Below are 19,295 nucleotides of genomic sequence, written 5' to 3'. Positions count from 1 at the left end.
ATATATAGGTAGGTATATTATTGGAATTAATGGGACACGAAAACAAGCAAAGATTCAACTGAAGGGAGCAATTAAGTGTATAAAAATTAATTTTTATATAAGAAATGCATTCTCAGCCTTTTTTTTAAAATTAACTTGGCTTAATGTTTTAAAATCAGATGGTATCTTGTTATACAGATGTGCAATTTGGTAACTAAAGGATCTCTTGAAAAATTCATGTTTGTGCGACGGAGAAGTTAATATTCCTCTGTAACGTAAATTCAGATGATGTACATCTGTCCTGAAAGTTATTTTTTTATATAAGTATGCTGGACAAGCATCTTTTATAATTTTGTGATACAAACAAGCAGCATGGAATATCCTGCGATCATTCATGCTTAACCATTTCACCGTTTCCAACGTATGCGAAATGTGACTGTATTTCCTGATTCCAAAAATTAATCTTAAACAAGCATTTTGCAAGATTTGAATTTTTTTATTTCTATGCTTTTTAATGACGGACCATACACAACATCACAATAATCTAAGCTCGACAGGACCAAAGATTCGCACAGTACCACTTTAGTCTTTATATTTAAAATATCGCGATTAATATAAATAGCTTTTAAAGCAGCATAACCCCGTTGGATGTTTTTTGATATTTGCTGAGTGAATCGCAGTTCACTATCTATGATTACACCGAGATTCTTAGCAGATCTTTGAATTACTAGTTTATGACCACCTACATATATATTCGTTTGAGCAGACAAAATCTCCAAATCACTAGAATTTGCAAATAACATAACAACTGATTTTCTCATGTTTATGTTGAGGCAATGGTTTGTAGATGTTTCAAAAATGTTTTGTAGGTCACTATTTACAGTTTCACACGCCTTCACTATGTCTCTTGGAAAAAACGAAAAATATATCTGAGTATCGTCAGCATATAGGTGATATTGGCAATCTTTTAGAACAGAAGGGATAGCATGTGTGTAAATTAAATACAGTAAAGGCCCTAATATGGATCCCTGAGGGACCCCTCTTTTGATATTTAAGTACTTTGATGCCTGACCATTGCAAAATACTGATTGCTGACGATTATTCAGATAACTATTAATTAGTGAAATCCCAGATTGCGAAGCCCCAATATAATGTAGTATAGCCAGCAATACCTCATGCGAGATCGTATCGAACGCTATTCACCTAAAGGTCACCTAAAGTAGTAAACCTTATGACCAAATCCAGATTGGTGAACGTTGTGACCATCGTTGGACGTCTTAGATCCAATAGTAACGTGAAAACGAATCAGATACACAGTAATTATTAATTAATTATTAACCAAACATTTTGATTATTTCTTTTTAAATTCATGAGAAAACCAAGGCCTAAAATAAGTGCAATCGTCTTCTTTAGCAGGAGCATAAGCAAAAAAACAATCTCGAAAATTAGGGGTGGGCAACTCGTACGAAAAAGTAGAAGGAAAAAACTCCCGAGCTTCGTTGATTGCCACCTGTTTCACTTGACGATAGTAAATATTCTCCTTGGTAGCGGCCTACAAATCATTGCAAAAATAAGCATACCAAAAACTTACGGCATCGCAACGTACAATTTTCCGGACACTATAAGCGTGCGCCCAAGTGTACTGCCTTGCTTTTTGTGTAGACATGTCCAATCTAGCTCCTGCCGTAATGCTTCTATCGCAGTAAATCAAGTGGTTCCAATGGCGCATACTTTCCTCATAAAAAGTTAAACGGTCCTCTTGTGTCCAATATCTGCGACACCGCATGTCCATCCACAACCTGAAGATCGGCAAACTCCAACTGTCGGGCAATTTTGCTAGGGGAAACCCATCGTCCGCCATTATACGAAGTGCTGTCTAAATTTAACTTTGAGCTAATGATGTTTAGTTGGGCTGTCACCTTTAGGATGTTCATCTGATCGTCGTAATTCGACGGCATTTTGTTTAAAATGATAAACCTATATAAATCTGACATTTCGGAATCGCTTTCTGGTTCGTCCTCAATTTTTCCACAGGCCTCGTCGCAAACCGGTGGCGGCTTAGTGCAGATGCATGTAGCTTGTATAGCATCCCCCGTCAGGTAAATGATTGAATTACTGCACGGATCTTCACCTCCGCACTCGCATTTAGGCACGTTTGCAGCACCACTTTCGATTGCGAGTTGAACATCTTCGCCCCCATTTACAATGGTTGATCTTACAGTCGAGCACATTTGCATCGTCGTTTGGTCTTCAGGTTTGGATTCCTCAACTTGTTCCTCTATCTAAAATCAATTACATAATTCGACTGGACAAGTGGCTAGCATTACCGCGGGTAGTTCAGCTTCTTGAAACCTGGGATCATTTGTAAGTTCTTCTTGAGCCCTGGGATCATTTGTAATTTCTTCTTGAAACCTGGGATCATTTGTCATTTCCAACATATACTCGTGAACGTCTATCCGCATCTTCTCTAAGTACTTTTGGTAGACTTCCAAACATTGAACGTGTCGTTCTTGGTATGCTTTGAAAAGCTTCATGCATGTGCAATCTTCTGTGGGAACAGCGCTTGATACTACAAAGACGTTCCCTTTGTCTGTTGATTGTACTCCGGATATGACATATTTTTGCTTTCCTAAAGGAATGGTAGGCATATTTGCGCGTCTTTGCTCTTCCAGAAGTTGATCTCGTTGAATTGCTGCACAACAGCATTCTAGCTCTGGAGCAACCCCTGACAACATATACACTGGCTGCCCATCGTAGGTGTAAGTAATACCGCCTACCACATATGGCTTTGGCATCGATATCAAACCTTGTTGGGCATCAAACCTTTGCTTCAATTTTTCATAAATTTGCAATTTCGTTTCATACACCGCCATACACTTACAAGTTCCAGTAGACAATTCCTGCCTGCGGGCAGTGCACTGTGCGCAATGGCATAGGTTAGTCTTAATGCTTTCTTCCACGTCTTCTTTGCAAGTGCAACCAAGTGAGGGTACCCTTGCAACCACCAACATTTCACCTTCCGGCACGCTCTTCGGCTGCTCAATTGATTCGTCTGGAACGATCAAAACCTCACTCGTAATCTTTTCAGGTTCTATCTGTTGCTCCTCCATCCCACATAATTCATCACATGGGGGGTCTTCGAACGCGATTGGAATTGACAAATCCTTTTGCTCTAGCTCGGTTTCTTCGTGTCCCATCGCCAACTCTTCCGGAAGCTTCGCTACATGATCGCAAGGAATGTAAATAGATGGTTTTAGTAGGTACGGGACGGGTTCGAAATCTACCAACGATTCGTATATCTTCTGGGCGGACTTTAATTCCGCCAATATTTCCTTTTGTTGGTCCACTGTTATGCCGGATTCTGCAACACAATATGAAATCGCACATCGCGCAATCGTAACATACGTTTTCTCTGGATATACGTCTTCCTTTTCTCGTCATTTTCAAATGCTCTCTCTTGCTTCTAAAATTATGCATGTTACCTACTTAAAACATTTTGAGATTAAAAAGGTACCAATTCGGTGATATAAGCAAAATATGGGCTCTCCGGGTGTTGTACGTGTTTATTTTTGTACACTCCTGTGTACTTTCTAGGACATGGAACAAAATCGAAGGTTGCCAAATATGGAGATTTATAGCGAGGTTTTGGTGGTTGCTCGAGCACTGGGTTTGGTTTTCTTGGCGAGCGTGGAGGCGACGGTATGCGAATGTGTAACTCCTTAAGCGTCTCTCTCATTGTTAAATGCGCAACCGCAGACAAAAGCAGACGATCGTTGATAGAGTATTCGGTACCTGAAATTTATCACAGAGTAAGTTGGACTAATCGGAAGCCAACTTACGTTTCTGGTTCATTAGTTGGTACAAAATTAATAAAAATTCCACTGGACATTCGCAGCAGTTATTTAATGCTTTCTTTATATGCCGTTGATTTGGTCGAAGTACCAGGCCAAGCTCTCCAATATTATCCTTGGTGTAGGTAATGCATTTGTACCTTTTATCTTTGAGAATACAATTTTTTAAGTTATCTGCCGCTTTTAGTTGGTTTGGGGAAAGTTCTTGGAACCAATCGGGGCCCACCAATGCCATAAGTTCATTGTGACCCGCGGCAACTTGAAACAAAACGCTGTTGCACTACGATACAAACTATCTCCATGTGGAGAATTATACCAAAAAATATAGAAAAAGATGAACCAACATAACCTTACGAAACAATTCGATCTGGATCTAATCTTGATTCTACCTTGTTGTCATCAAGAGGCTTTTAAATGAAGTCAAAGAAAAAGACAGTGCTCTAGAACGTATCACCTACCTTGCCTTTTCATAAACTTCTTATTTTCAATTTGCAACGTCCTGAGATTTTCTCGATATTTTTCCTGCTTTTTCTCCAGACCTTTCCGCCATATCTCATCCGCAAAGCTATAAACAGGTGGTCCGCCTGAAAAGTACTTAACTACCTCAGCTTGCTGGACAGTACGATCTTCGGCATATCCTAGTAGAGAAAAAACGTAACTCGTTCTGGTTTACAACAAGTACATTTTTGCCATACCACCCTTTAAACGTTTTGGATTTTTCGCGACAGTTTCTTCAATTTGATTCTGGGAAATACTTTTAGACTTGAATCGGCGTTCGTTAGAGATGTTTGATTTCGCGTTAACAATAGAATTTGTCGCGGGAGTTTCACTTATTTTCGTTTCCTGGCATTGCTCGGGCAAATCGCCCCTCGTTCGAGAAGCACCTTCATTGCCAGCATTTAGAGTTGCCTTTTGATTTTTGCACATTGTTTCAAAATTGCACACAAATCCTTACAAGAAATTTTTGGCGTCAGCTTTCAAATTATGACATGACAAATATTTAGTACGTATTTTGTTTTTAAGTACCGAGTATATAGGGGTTGGGTGGAAAACCTTACCAAAAAGAGCACTAAAATCGACGTTAAATCTTCAACCATTAAAACCTGAACTGATAGCGTCGGGTAATAGCTAATATAAAACTTGAAGCCAACATCTGCAGCACCATCACTGGGTATGACTAAACATGGAACTAAATCTGAGGCGCTAAATTTGAAATTTGCAAGGGCAAGTATATCCACACAAAATATTAATACGATAACTGTTTAACTTTATACCTGATGAATTAATTTATATAATAAATAAATTTGAAGTAGATGTAATTTTTGGATAATGATACCAATAGATCGTGGAATAAGCTTTTATTTAAAAAATATACATGTTTATTGCAGCGTCTACGCAATCTCCAGGATAACGTGTATAACATGACGGTGAGGGTGTTACACAACGATTAAGATTCATATTTTGATGACCAGCGAAAGTGTTTACATCTGTTTACATTTTCATCTAATGTAATTTCTTCAACTTGTTCTTGGTCGGAGAAACTATTTTCATTTGATGTATTTGGGAAAATTGAAGGAACCGAATTAGCCTTTTACTTACGCGAAAAACGTTTCTGTTTTAACGTGTGATAATCCACCCTGATGGTTAGGCAACACACGTTTACATCTGAAACAAAAATATAATATGCTCTGTATATAACCAACGACCGTTTTGCGCAGATGCCGAATACTAGGGGATTTTGGTAACGAAGCTAGGGGAGAATGAAGAAGATGGCGACGAGGTCGACGGAAGGCATACGCTTTCCCGTTTTTTTTTTTTATTTCTTGATTATTTTGGTGTTGTTGTTTTGAAGGTGTATTTACAGGTAGTAACCATTTTATTCCTTCCTTGTACATACTAGCGATTTAATCATTGAATTTCTTGCCACAATTTGATACTATTTACATTTTGCTGATTTTGCATAAACTACGATAATCTGAATCATGGCGTACTCCATGCCTTGGTTTTGAGTACCGTTAGATGAATCGTGTGTGTTATACTGTACAGATGATTATGTCATTATTTTGTTTAATTAAGTATTTATTTCTGCTATTCACGAGAGTTGATTACCAGTGCGATGTTGCTCTGTCCGATCGATGCGTAACTATTCCGTTAAGTAAGTACTTAATACGTTTGATTGTTCGCTGTATCTGTTACTTTCTGATTCGTGGCGCTGCAGTTCTTGTGCGTTAGCTATACGGGGCTCTTTTATTTGATGTTTCGATGTTTGTGTGTGCGAGTGGGTCATTCTGTCTCCGTGGAGTAAGTAGGTACCTAATGCAGTTCGATCTTTCGCTGTATCTGTTGCCTACTCGTCTCGTGCGGATTGTAGTTCTTAACATCTTAGCAATACGAGTGGGGGCCCTCTCATTAACATTTCCTCTATTTAAAATATGTTCTGCTTGAGCGATAATCGATTTTCACATGAACACTTGCTATTTGCATTCTCACATGTACTTTTCGTGTTAAATTAAATTATGTTAATGAAGGTTGGAGTCGAGCCACACCATTTTGATGTTTCCTATGTACATGCAATTTATTATTTTACGAGTTGTGTTATCTCAATTGATCGTACAGGTATTTTGATGTGTTTTTGAATTGATTTATCATGTTTTCCACTGCATCTATGATGTCTTATGTATTTTGTTTTTATGAACTTGTTTAATTGCCTATGATTTGATTATCTGATTTTTATCATATAATTTGAGATGTTTTATTTATGTGTATTTTCTCTTGCCTTTATTGCTGTAGGTGATTTATTTCATGTATTTGTGTGGCCTATGCCGGGGTTTTAGTCCCGTAGAAGGTTTCCCTGGCATGGTCTTGTGTGTGCGTAATATATTTATTTGTTCTTGTCATTTCTTATGCACAAAAGTTCTGTCTTTTATTTAATTCCCTTACCGATTATGTCTCACGTCCCAACACATAAAGAACCGATTACACAACGTAGGAGTTCATTCGTGCCACCCATATCGAGCCGACTGCCATCCAAACTCAACAGTGCCGCGGAACGTCCATCGTTTCGACTTGAAAAGTAGGTGGCTCTGCTAGTAGTTCTTGCCAGAGTTGCCAACGGTAAGTATAGGGTAAGTCAACGTTTTCAGTGTCGGCTTGATAGACCCCTAGGAACATTACAACCTCCTTGTTTTGAAGGTTATAAACTGCATCACATTTTTTTACGAAACAACGTCACCGTCTCATTTTTAATTAATTATGTAAAAGTAGCACAACTAACGCACACAAATTTACATAAACACTTAAAATTAAATCTCGGAACATTGACGTGTGTCAAATTTCGTTTCACAAAACGCACACGACTTTGCTAGCCATCCAGTTATTTTTCATCCAAGCGTTAAACCACGAGACGTGGATCTAGTCCCTGATGACTTTTCGCTCTCAAAGATTGATACGAGTATTATCTAAAACTCGCAATTGAAACAAATCGAACACGTTTAGGTGCTAAACAGGTATGATGATCTTAGAGGTCCTCCAATCCAGCACTGTTATTTTGACTCGCGTTATACTTGCAGTTGGTAACATTTGGGAAAAAATTACATGCAGAGCCATCCTGTCAAACAAATTTAGGTCCCGTTAACAGTCGATCTGCTTATATAGCAAACGCCCCCTCTTTCTCGAAATATCCGAACGCTTCCGAAAACTTTCGAGTTCTTCTAGAATGTTCTCAAACAAATACGTCATATCTCTCGGAATGATTACGCCACATCCGCCATCATTATTTATCACCGATTAATAATCTTTCATGGCGCCTCGATGTCTATCGAAATTTCTGGAATGTTCGCTACACATAGACGACGATGGTGGCGAAGACAGAGTCCCAGTCCCAGGCAACTCTGGTTCTATATCGCGTTGCCGCGATGATGGCGGTACCCATTCTTAAAGAAAAAGCAATCCACCGTTTTATGAATCGGTTGCGGGGTTCCTCTGGAGTTCAAGCAACAGAACAATATTTTCACACCGGTGCCCTGGAGGCCCACCTCCCGAATGTTGCGCACAACGCGCCAGTCTAACCTACCAAGACGCTACTTATAATCGATAGTCGCTCAAAGTGACCTGCGGTATTTATAATGAATAACACTAATGGGGAGGCTACAGTGGAAAAGTTTAGAGAATGTTTTGGAAGGTAGGACATTGTTATACGCTTAGATACCAATAAAATCAGTAGGTATGGTTTTCTTATGGAATGGAAAGATTTATACCTACTTATTTTAAATTAAATATAATAAACAAACATTTACATTTATCTACTCTAACTCATAATTTTCCTAATTTTCTTCGTTTTGCTGGTACCTTTTCTTCCCTAGAAGTAATTTCCAATGGACTGTCATTGGTTTTCAACAGCTGCGTCGGTATCGCTATAAAATAAAGTTATAAGATAATTTTGAACAATTCGGCACACTATAGCTTACCGTCTGGCTTTAATTTTTTTCTGCACGGAAGATTAAGGAGCTCGGCTTTTAAATTTCTTTCGAAATGGATTGGTAGGAAATGTAAACTGCAAATACGTGCAAATTGTGGATTGAAAATGTCTGTCCTGTTACATTTGTTGATCCATTCTGATTGTCTTTGTGAGTCTTTGGGAAACGAAAAAAAAGATAAATCTCCGTTTTTCTCATCTTGACTTTTACAGCTCGCTACGCTGCAGCGTTTACCACCGCCCATTTTTCCAGCAGGTAATCTGAAATGCATTTGGTTTTCGAATATCTACTTATAGATAGGTACTCCACTAAAAATAGGATTTTTCAGAAATTTAGTTCCTGGAAAATTGAGAAACTTTTCGTGTAACATCACAATAAAGAAATTTGAAGTTTTTTCTTTTTATCTCATTGTTAGTGAGATTCAGACGTGACACCACTCTAAATTCCTTTAATTTATTAGATAGATAGGTATAAAACCGAGTATAAAACAAAGTGAACATTGTTTACAGCTATCCAGGAATTAACTGGTAAGAATCACCCTTTTTTAGTTTACTACACTCTATTTTTTAACTAGAAGACAGATTTAAAAGTTCCGTCAAAAATCTTAGTTTCTATGATTTTTGTGTCCATTTGCCTAAATTTTAACAAAAAAATCAGTCCTTTTGAGAACTAAACTTGATATTTCGCGACTTCGTGTCCTGAGTATACTTGCATTAGTGATAGATTCATGCATCCAATGGCATTATACTTTTACTTTTATTCGAGGTGCCTACACACAAAATTTTATATAATTTTAACCAATAAAAAAAGTCAAAACACATTTTTTGGTTCAGTATTCTTTTTACTTTTATTCGAGGTGTCTACATACAAAATTTCATGCAATTCGGTTCATAACTAACAGAGATGTCAAAAGGGTCTTCGTTATTTTTTGGCCTACATTGTCAATTCACGAATTCCGAACTACAAACAATCCATCTGCAAAATTTAATCGCACAATCGGTCCACCCGTTCTCTTTTAAAATCCATGCACATGAAGCCTGCGACCGGCGAGCGATCGGACGATTGGGAGAAAGCATAACAGTCTCGTTTAAAATTCGACGCTAAAACGAGGAACTCGTAATTCCTACCAAATAATACCATAAAGGCATACATTAAACGCCGTGTCCCGTTAAACCTTCGTCCAACGCTGATCCTCGTCATAGGATTTTTGTATGTTTGCTTTTGTTTAAAAAAATGTTTTTTTCTCCAACCACCTGAATAAGACACTATTTTGTGACAGTGTTCGGTACGTAAAATGGACGTTTTGCGGATTAATCGCTTTCACCATGGCAACTGTACAAAAAGTGGATACTTTTTGTCCTAGTACCAAAAAGAAATTGACCTTGAAAGTTGGCCAATTAAAAAATTACAATCACGGAAGTAGAATACCGACACTTTATCCCCCCCCGGTGGGACACCTTTTACCCCCCCCGGTTTAGTCACGGCTCGTGGGTGGGTATTTTTCCGTGGCCTTGTTTTTGTTTGTGTTTGTTTTGGATGCCTGAGGCTATGTGCGTAATGGTGAAAGCCTAATTGATTTGGTTTTTGAATGCCCGAGGATGTGAATGTAGTTTTTTGAATGTCCTAAATGACGTGTTTTGTGTGTAATAGGAAAACTTGCGACGTAACTAACGAGGGGCTTTGTTTGTATTGGTATTTTTTGGATACCTGCGGCATGCGTGTAATAGGAAAAGTCTGTGTAATTATGAAAGGAAGGCCTAATTGTTGTGTTTTTGAAAGTATGATGATGACTTTGTCACGATTAATGGTTGTTTTTTGTTTGTATTTCTCTTTAGATGCTTGAGGCTATGTGCGTAATGGTAAAAGGCTAATTGATTTGGGTTTTGTATGACTGAGGTTGTGAAAGTAGTTTTTTGAATGTCCTAAATGACGTGTTTGTGTAATAGGAAAACTTGCGACGTAACTAACGAGGGGTTTTGTTTGTATTGGTATTTTTTTTTGATACCTGCGGCATGCGTGTAATAGGAAAACTTTGTGTAATTATGAAAGGAAGACCTAATTTGTGTTGTTATTTGTATGTGACTGTTACATAAAGTGTAGATTGCGAATGTGTAATTCCAATGATAATAGATGCATTGATAAAAATTCAGTATTGTTAGATGTGTGCAATTTGTAAATGTAAATTAAGATTGAACTATAGTATGTATCGCGCGGAATTGTTTGAACTCTTTTTTTAATGAAAAATTACAATTAAACACGTTATCTGAGTGTAAGTGAGACAGAGATAAAAAAAATATTCCAAACGTAAGATACTAACATTACAAGTTACGCATTTCAAATTGACCAAAGAGGAGTTGTTGTTGAAGCTCCTTATTATTTTTCGAAAAAAAAAATGCACAAACATTCACAGGCGATATATAAGTACTAGTAATAGATAACCTGATGGAAATTTTAGGGTGATTCTGCTTTTGTACGTGAAAACCCAAAAATGAAAAGAAAAAAGGTTGTTGCAATGAATTTAATTTTTTCGACATGCGTTGCAAATAGAATCACGAAAAATTGTAAAGTGCTTTCAAAAATAGAATGAGAGTGAGATGTAATTTTGCAAAATCTAAGATGCCTTTAAGAAAAAATAACAAATCAAGTGAGTATTTCAAATTAACTAAATGGAAGGTGTAGGTATAGCAAAGCAAAGCAACCAAAAAAAAACAAGCGTTTAAGAATAAATACTTACTTACCATATCCATTTAAGATATACACACACACACACAGGGTGTTGCACTGAGGTCACTACTAAGAAGCTGTATAAATCTAATGGCAATAATACGAATACGTTCGATGTGAATTTCTCAACTATTGTCGCCATACTAAGCGAAATTAGAAAGGAATTGAAAAAAATGCAATTAAGAAGGTATTTGCCTTGGTGCATTGGAAAAACAAATTAAGCTGTACATACTATTAGAAATTCTACTTTTAGTCAGCGTCATAATGCTAGTGAAGAAGTGTTGTTTTCTGTAATCAAGCGTGTGATTCAGGAAATTCTTTGGAGCTAAAAGTTATAATATAAATTTACGGGCTATGAGATTGTGAGATTAATTTGGTTAGTTTTGATTATGAGTTGAGATTAAGGATTTAGGAATTTTTAACATAATGCTAAGGCAAAAATACGAAAAGAAAAAACGGCTGTCCCTGGTTTAATAATGTGCGAGAACGCCAGCCACTACACTCTTGCTTTATTTTGTTATTACTTAGTATAAGCAAAAAAAAAAAAGTTTGGTGGAACTTTTAATCAGTTTTTCCGTGTCGATGGTGTTATAGGAAGTCAAACGGTTTAGTAACTATAGTTTGGTACAATAAGTACACGTTAAAACACGCCACAAAATTAGAATTTTTTTTCCCTACTAATAGATTGTCGTCGAGGCAAAATTCCATAGGTATCCCAAATGTCAACTGTTTATCAGAAAAAAGATTTTATTGATTATTGAAGTGCAATCTTACAAAATCTGACATTAATCAGTAAAGAACACGAACATGAAGCATCTCGGTCTCATCATTATATCATTATTATGTTCTTACAGTGTTAATAAATGGTTTCAAGATTCTGGTACTAATTAGTCTTGATAATATTCAATAAAATTTTTAAATGAAAGGTAAAAAAGCATGACTCGATTTTATTGTTTTATACTGACTATTTAAACACATAAGTACCTACAAAATTTAAAAACGTTAAAGGAAGTTTAGTTCTTTTTAACAGCCCACATATTGTGTATTTTGCACTTATAGTTTAAGGCTATTTCTTGTTTGCGACATATAACAGAAAACAGCATCTTCTATAATTGAAGCGTTTTCATTAATATTTAACGAGTGCAAATAAATTATTTAAATTTTCGTGCAATCACTGATCGACATTGAAATGCTGCTCTAACATTTTCAACTTATGACAAATTGTTGTTACAAAAGTCAATTTTTGAGATAGAAACAGAACAAAGGATAAACGGTTATACATTTTACATAAAGGCTATCTTACGTTAACAAATGTCAAATATCGATGATAATCAACACATATAAATTTTACTTATTCAAAATTGCCCAAAAACCAGCTTAATGTTATTGTTGTTGTTCGTCACCGTGGCGATGCTGTAGAATTTCGGTTATAGCGAAAAATTGAAAGAGTTATATAGGAATATACCTACATAGGACACTCTTATATGAGAAAAGAAACTAAGTTCTTTATACAAAAGGAAGAACCTCTAATGATTTAATTTATAATTATCTAAGTGCAATGCTGCAAAATAAGTCGAGTGTCTTGTTGTGCCATTGAATCTAACACTTTTCAATTTACAAAGTCTTTATATCTTAGGTAGCAGTATAATTTCAATTTCGTATATCAGTACCGACCGACTTAGAAAAAAGAATTAGTAATATAATTAATGAAACTTAGAGAGAAGAGAATCATTTTTTTTGAGATATCTGAAAAATAATGCAAGGCACGTTGCTTCTGTTAAGCCTAGTTTTCATTATAGGTACCTATACGATTTTCATATTTTCCCCAACGAATTTGTACTTAAGAAATTTCGTATATCCAGATGGCAAGATTTTTAATTAATTAGAAATTGGATGATGGCCTCTTCTGTATCAATTTTTAGAACTTGTAATACACTAATGATTGAACAAGTTGATTGAAAGAAAAGTTCAACACAATACACAGCTGTAAAACCTCTGATAAAATACAAAGGTTTTGATTGGAAATTATATGATTTTGGATTTTTCAGAAAAGGCGAATAGTTCAAATTGAATAAAATGAGAAACGTCTAGCAAAGATTCAAAAAGATGAATTTTGCGTATTACTGTTTTCAAGAAATAATAGGTACTTAACTGAAAACTTCGAACCCCGAAATAGCTAACGATACGAACTCGTTCATTTATTATATAACATTTTAAAGACAAAAATACGAAAGCACAACAAAATTATTTAAGGTTTGCCCTGCCTTAAATAAAAATCTTCGAGTTTAATTTTATAGATTCATATTCGAAATACGTTTCAGAACTTGTAACGTATAAGTGTCGTTCTTAAGTAAGACTACTACTCATGAAAAAATGTCTTTAACAAGGTGTGTACTCATAATGCCTCGGAATACAGAAACAGTCCGAGCATGTACGCTCAAGTTGAAAATTTCAAAATGTCCCTGATAAAACTTTAAAAAATGCCTCCGGGCGATTTAATCACATACAAAATTTAAAAGCTTTAAAACTTTTAAAGGAATTTACAGACAACAACAACTAACGCTACCTAATTTTTATATAAATTAGAACATGATCAACGCAAAAATAAAACAAATGGAACTGACCAAATAGAAACCATTTTCAGTTCATTTGATAGCATATACAATCACAAGTATTAGATGATAGTAAAACGCAATTCAATGAATGTAATGGTTTTGAAGACTGATACTTCGAAATCATTGCGTATGTTGAGAATTTATTAACTCATAAAGATCATCATCATCATATAAGTGATGTCCAAGCTCATATAGATTCCAATTAAAAAAATTACATTATCAACAATTTTATTTAGAGGAAAAAACATGAAGATAATACATATACATTTTTTTTGCGATATTGTACTTTCGATAACTTAATAAAAAAACAATTACAAAGGAATAGTCAATATTTAACATTCTACGTACAAGTTGAAAGCAAAAAAAGTGGTTGTTGTGATTCAAGTTTGTTACGGTAATTATGCACCTAATTGCTTGCTGTTATTTAATTTGTAGGTAGTAGAGTAGTGTCAATATAAAAAAAGAGCATACTTTGTCTGTCTATGTAAATTGGTTTTTTATCATTATTCATTATATACGGTTTTAATGGAAGACCTAGTACGCGTATTGAATTTATCTGTAAGTGTAAAAAATTTGGAAAAATTAAACGAAAAATACAATTTAAATATTGAAGAGTTGTCAATGTGTTATAGTGCCATAAATCAATTGAGTCTGTCCTTTTTGGAAAACTTTGTCTTCAAAAGTCAATCTTTTTGGTGTAGCATAGATACAATGCTAGAACGTGCCGTCGTTCCCGTACCAAATGACACGTTGTACAATTTGCTAAAAAAAATGCTGCGGAGACCTTCTGAATGGATTAATTTACCAATCGATATCCAAACGGAATTGTCGTGGAAAAAGAAGAAGCTAGATGATCTCGGTAGAGACCTACTACATCTTGAAAAAGAAACGGACGCAGAGTTAGTTAGACGAGTGAGAGACATAAATAGTTATTTAATTTCCAGTCAAGAACTTGTAGATATTCTAATAGGTAGTTTAAATAAAGTTAAGGATGATATAGATATTGAGTTGTTTAATAATAGTTATTTTGTAGATGTTAGTTTTAATTACTTAAACTTTTAGGAAAGGATTTGTATAAATACTGTTAGTATGTTTGATTGTTATAGACAGTATTATAGTAGATATAAGGACTTAATTTACAATTGGTCATTTACATATAATAAACAGATTTAACGAGGGGTATAAACAATTTTTTCTTGTTCAAGTTTAATTTTATGTCGATAAAAAAAAAGGTTAATTAAAATCTCTCTGTCTTTACTTTGAATTTTCTGATTGTCTCGATTTACAAAACATCCAAAAACTCGTAACAAAAATTTGCAAGTTCTGAGGAAATGGTACAGGATCATTACCCACTACTTGGCTGCAAGAAAAAAACTATGAAAATTAAACAAGTTAATTAAATAAAATGTAACTCGATTTTTTTTTACAAGCTCTATCTTGAAACATATAACACACACGTGCTATCTTCCATTAATACATATAAAAGTTCCATATCAGAAAAAAGCAATCGCTTTTAAAATTGAATAATAATTTGAACTTAGCGAAAATTAACATTTTGTACCTCATCTCCTCATTTTTATATAATTCAACCTACTCTACTTTTTCTGAAAAAAGACCATCACATAACTTCTAATCAAAATTTTTGTGTTTTAATTTTATTCCATCAACATGTTCAATTTCTTTGAATATTGGCAAAAAGTTGAAAAAAAATTACAACTACAAAACGATTTTCGCGCGTATCGTACAAAAACTTTGGTAAGTAGATAAACTTGACACCCAGTTTTTCACAAACATTCAAGACTACTACGTTTCGGTTTACAATCAGAATATCGCCCCAGGCATATAGCCCCGAGCAAAATATCCGATTAATATGCTTGTAGGACGTGGCTGAAGTGTATCTTGAAGAGAAGCCTATTATGTACTCGTTTTATTACAATACTCGTTTGCAATTCCCCGTTTGACATTGTCTTCTTATTGTACCTTTGTAGCAAAGTACCTAATTAGTAATTAGCATTACATGAATTGTATTTTTTTTTATTCATTGAAGTGAACACTTTCATTTTTCAAAATTTTGTTTAAGTGTGATTCTTTCGGTATAAACTACTCATCATTTACAACGAAATGCTCTTAAGACTACATCGATAGTAAATACAACTTTGCTCACCGCGCCTGAACGTGGAGTACATGAAAGGACCTATTTGATTGTATAGTAGTAACACCTTCTACATTTTATGATTGAGTGTCAAAATTGTCGTGAGGAAAGTAACATCATTACATCAATTACATCATTTTACACTTAGTTCAATTATTTGTGCATGGTTTAGCTTTTTAGCTTAGCAGCAAAAATAATTCAGATTACTTATGTCGAGTTACTTGGATTTTCTGATCGTTTCGCTTTGCAAATGGAATATCGCCCCGGGCAGAATATCATCCATCATCTTCAAAAAGATGCTCGTTGATCTGAAACAGCCTGTTCATGTGTGTTGTTTAGTGAGGTCAATACAAAAGGCCCGTATGCATAGGTTAGGTTGGAATGGGCGCGCCCATTCCACCCTAACCTATGCATACGGGCCTTTTGTATTGACCTCATTAAACAACACACATGAACAGGCTGTTTCAGATAAACGAGCATCTTTTTGAAGATGATGGATGATATTCTGCCCGGGGCGATATTCCATTTGCAAAGCGAAACGATCAGAAAATCCAAGTAACTCGGCATAAGTAATCTGAATTATTTTTGCTGCTAAGCTAAAAAGCTAAACCATGCACAAATAATTGAACTAAGTGTAAAATGATGTAATTGATGTAATGATGTTACTTTTCCTCACGACAATTTTGACACTCAATCATAAAATGTAGAAGGTATTATTAGGTACTATAAAATTAAATAGGTCCTTTTATGTACTCCACGTTCAGGCGCGGTGGGCAAAGTTGTATTTCCTATCGATTTACTCTTAAGAGCATTTCGTTGTAAATGATGAGTAGTTTATACCGAAAGAATCACACTTAAACAAAATTTTGAAAAATGAAAGTGTTCACTTCAATGAATAAAAAAAAATACAATTCATGTAATGCTAATTACTAATTAGGTACTTTGCTACAAAGGTACAATAAGAAGACAATGTCAAACGGGGAATTGCAAACGAGTATTGTAATAAAACGAGTACATAATAGGCTTCTCTTCAAGATACACTTCAGCCACGTCCTACAAGCATATTAATCGGATATTTTGCTCGGGGCTATATGCCTGGGGCTATATTCTGATTGTAAACCGAAACGTAGTAGTCTTGAATGTTTGTGAAAAACTGGGTGTCAAGTTTATCTACTTACCAAAGTTTTGTACGATACGCGCGAAAATCGTTTTGTAGTTGTAATTTTTTTTTCAACTTTTTGCGAATTATCAAAGAAATTGAACATGTTGATGGAATAAAATTAAAACACAAAAGTTTTGATTAGAAGTTATGTGATGGTCTTTTTTCAGAAAAAGTAGAGTAGTTTGAATTATATAAAAATGAGGAGATGAGGTACAAAATGTTAATTTTCGCTAAGTTCAAATTATTATTCAATTTTAAAAGCGATTGCTTTTTTCTGATATGGAACTTTTATATGTATTAATGGAAGATAGCACGTGTGTGTTATATGTTTCAAGATAGAGCTTGTAAAAAAAAATCGAGTTACATTTTATTTAATTAACTTGTTTAATTTTCATAGTTTTTTTCTTGCAGCCAAGTAGTGGGTAATGATCCTGTACCATTTCCTCAGAACTTGCAAATTTTTGTTACGAGTTTTTGGATGTTTTGTAAATCGAGACAATCAGAAAATTCAAAGTAAAGACAGAGAGATTTTAATTAACCTTTTTTTTTATCGACATAAAATTAAACTTGAACAAGAAAAAATTGTTTATACCCCTCGTTAAATCTGTTTATTATATGTAAATGACCAATTGTAAATTAAGTCCTTATATCTACTATAATACTGTCTATAACAATCAAACATACTAACAGTATTTATACAAATCCTTTCGTATAAGTAATTAAGTAATTAAAACTAACATCTACAAAATAACTATTATTAAACAACTCAATATCTATATCATCCTTAACTTTATTTAAACTACCTATTAGAATATCTACAAGTTCTTGACTGGAAATTAAATAACTATTTATGTCTCTCACTCGTCTAACTAACTCTGCGTCCGTTTCTTTTTCAAGATGTAGTAGGTCTCTACCGAGATCATCTAGCTTCTTCTTTTTCCACGACAATTCCGTTTGGATATCGATTGGTAAATTAATCCATTCAGAAGGTCTCCGCAGCATTTTTTTAGCAAATTGTACAACGTGTCATTTGGTACGGGAACGACGGCACGTTCTAGCATTGTATCTATGCTACACCAAAAAGATTGACTTTTGAAGACAAAGTTTTCCAAAAAGGACACACTCCATTGATTTATGGCACTATAACACATTGCCAACTCTTCAATATTTAAATTGTATTTTTCGTTTAATTTTTCCAAATTTTTTACACTTACAGATAAATTCAATAGGCGTACTAGGTCTTCAATTATAACCGTATATTATGATAAAAACCAATTTACATAGACAGACAAGTATGCTCTTTTCTTTATATTGACACTACCCTACTATCTACAAATTAAATAACAGCAAGCAATTACTAAAAATAGCATAATTACCGTAACAAACTTGAATTACAACAACCACTTTTTTTTACTTTCAACTTGTAAGCAGAATGTTAAATATTGACTATTCCTTTGTAATTGTTTTTTTATTAATTAAGTTATCGAAAGTACAATATCGCAAAAAATTTACCTATATGTATTATCTTAATGTTTTTTCCTCTAAATAAAATTGTTGATAATGTAATTTTTTTAATTGGAATCTATATATGAGCTTGGACATCACTTACATGATGATGATGATCTTTATGAGTTAATAAATTCTCAACATACGCAATGATTTCGAAGTATCAGTCTTCAAAACCATTACATTCATTGAATTGCGCTTTACTATCATCTAATACTTGTGATTGTATATGCTATCAAATGAACTGAAAATGGTTTCTATTTGGTCAGTTCCAATTGTTTTATTTTTGCGTGGATCATGTTCTAATTTATATAAAAATTAGGTAGCGTTAGATGTTGTTGTCTGTAAATTCCTTCAAAAGGTTTAAAGCTTTTAAATTTTGTATGTGATTAAATCGCCCGGAGGCATTTTTTAAAGTTTTATCAGGGACATTTTGAAATTTTCAACTTGAGCGTACATGCTCGTACTGGTTCTGTATCCCGAGGTATTATGAATACACACCTTGTTAAAGACATTTTTTCATGAGTAGTCTTAAGAACGGCACTTATACGATACAAGTTCTGAAACGTATTTCGAATACCTACCTTCCTTCCTAATCTTTTTTTTATGAATCTATAAATTAAACTCGAAGATTTTTTATTTAAGGCAGAGCAAACTCTAAATAATTTTGTTTTGCTTTCGTATTTTTGTCTTTAAAATGTTATAAAATAAATGAACGAGTTCGTATCGTTAGCTATTTCGGGGTGCGAAGTTTTCAGTTTAAGTACTTATTATTTTTTGGAAACAGTAATACGCAAAATTCATCTTTTGAATCTTTGTTAGCCGTTTCTC

General features: G+C 34.5%; 1 protein-coding gene across 1 annotated transcript; it reads right to left on the bottom strand.

Annotated features, from left to right (window-relative positions):
- Positions 1 to 566: 566 nt before the first annotated feature.
- Positions 567 to 4,851, bottom strand: LOC116177359. The gene is made up of 9 exons (XM_031496325.1): positions 4,526 to 4,851; positions 4,289 to 4,468; positions 3,819 to 4,088; positions 3,494 to 3,771; positions 3,385 to 3,442; positions 2,307 to 3,340; positions 1,899 to 2,261; positions 1,586 to 1,855; positions 567 to 1,531 (listed from the first exon to the last, which is right to left on the bottom strand). Exons 1-9 carry the CDS (start codon positions 4,755 to 4,757, stop codon positions 1,331 to 1,333), a joined length of 2,886 nt encoding a protein of 961 aa, XP_031352185.1. The 5' UTR covers positions 4,758 to 4,851; the 3' UTR covers positions 567 to 1,330.
- Between the last annotated feature and the right edge of the window lie 14,444 nt (positions 4,852 to 19,295).

Source organism: Photinus pyralis, unplaced genomic scaffold, assembly GCF_008802855.1.
Source record: "Photinus pyralis isolate 1611_PpyrPB1 unplaced genomic scaffold, Ppyr1.3 Ppyr1.4_LG7, whole genome shotgun sequence".
Lineage (NCBI taxonomy): Eukaryota > Metazoa > Arthropoda > Insecta > Coleoptera > Lampyridae > Photinus > Photinus pyralis.
Note: the sequence above shows the minus strand (reverse complement) of the source record. Positions and strands in the feature narration are given on the sequence as shown.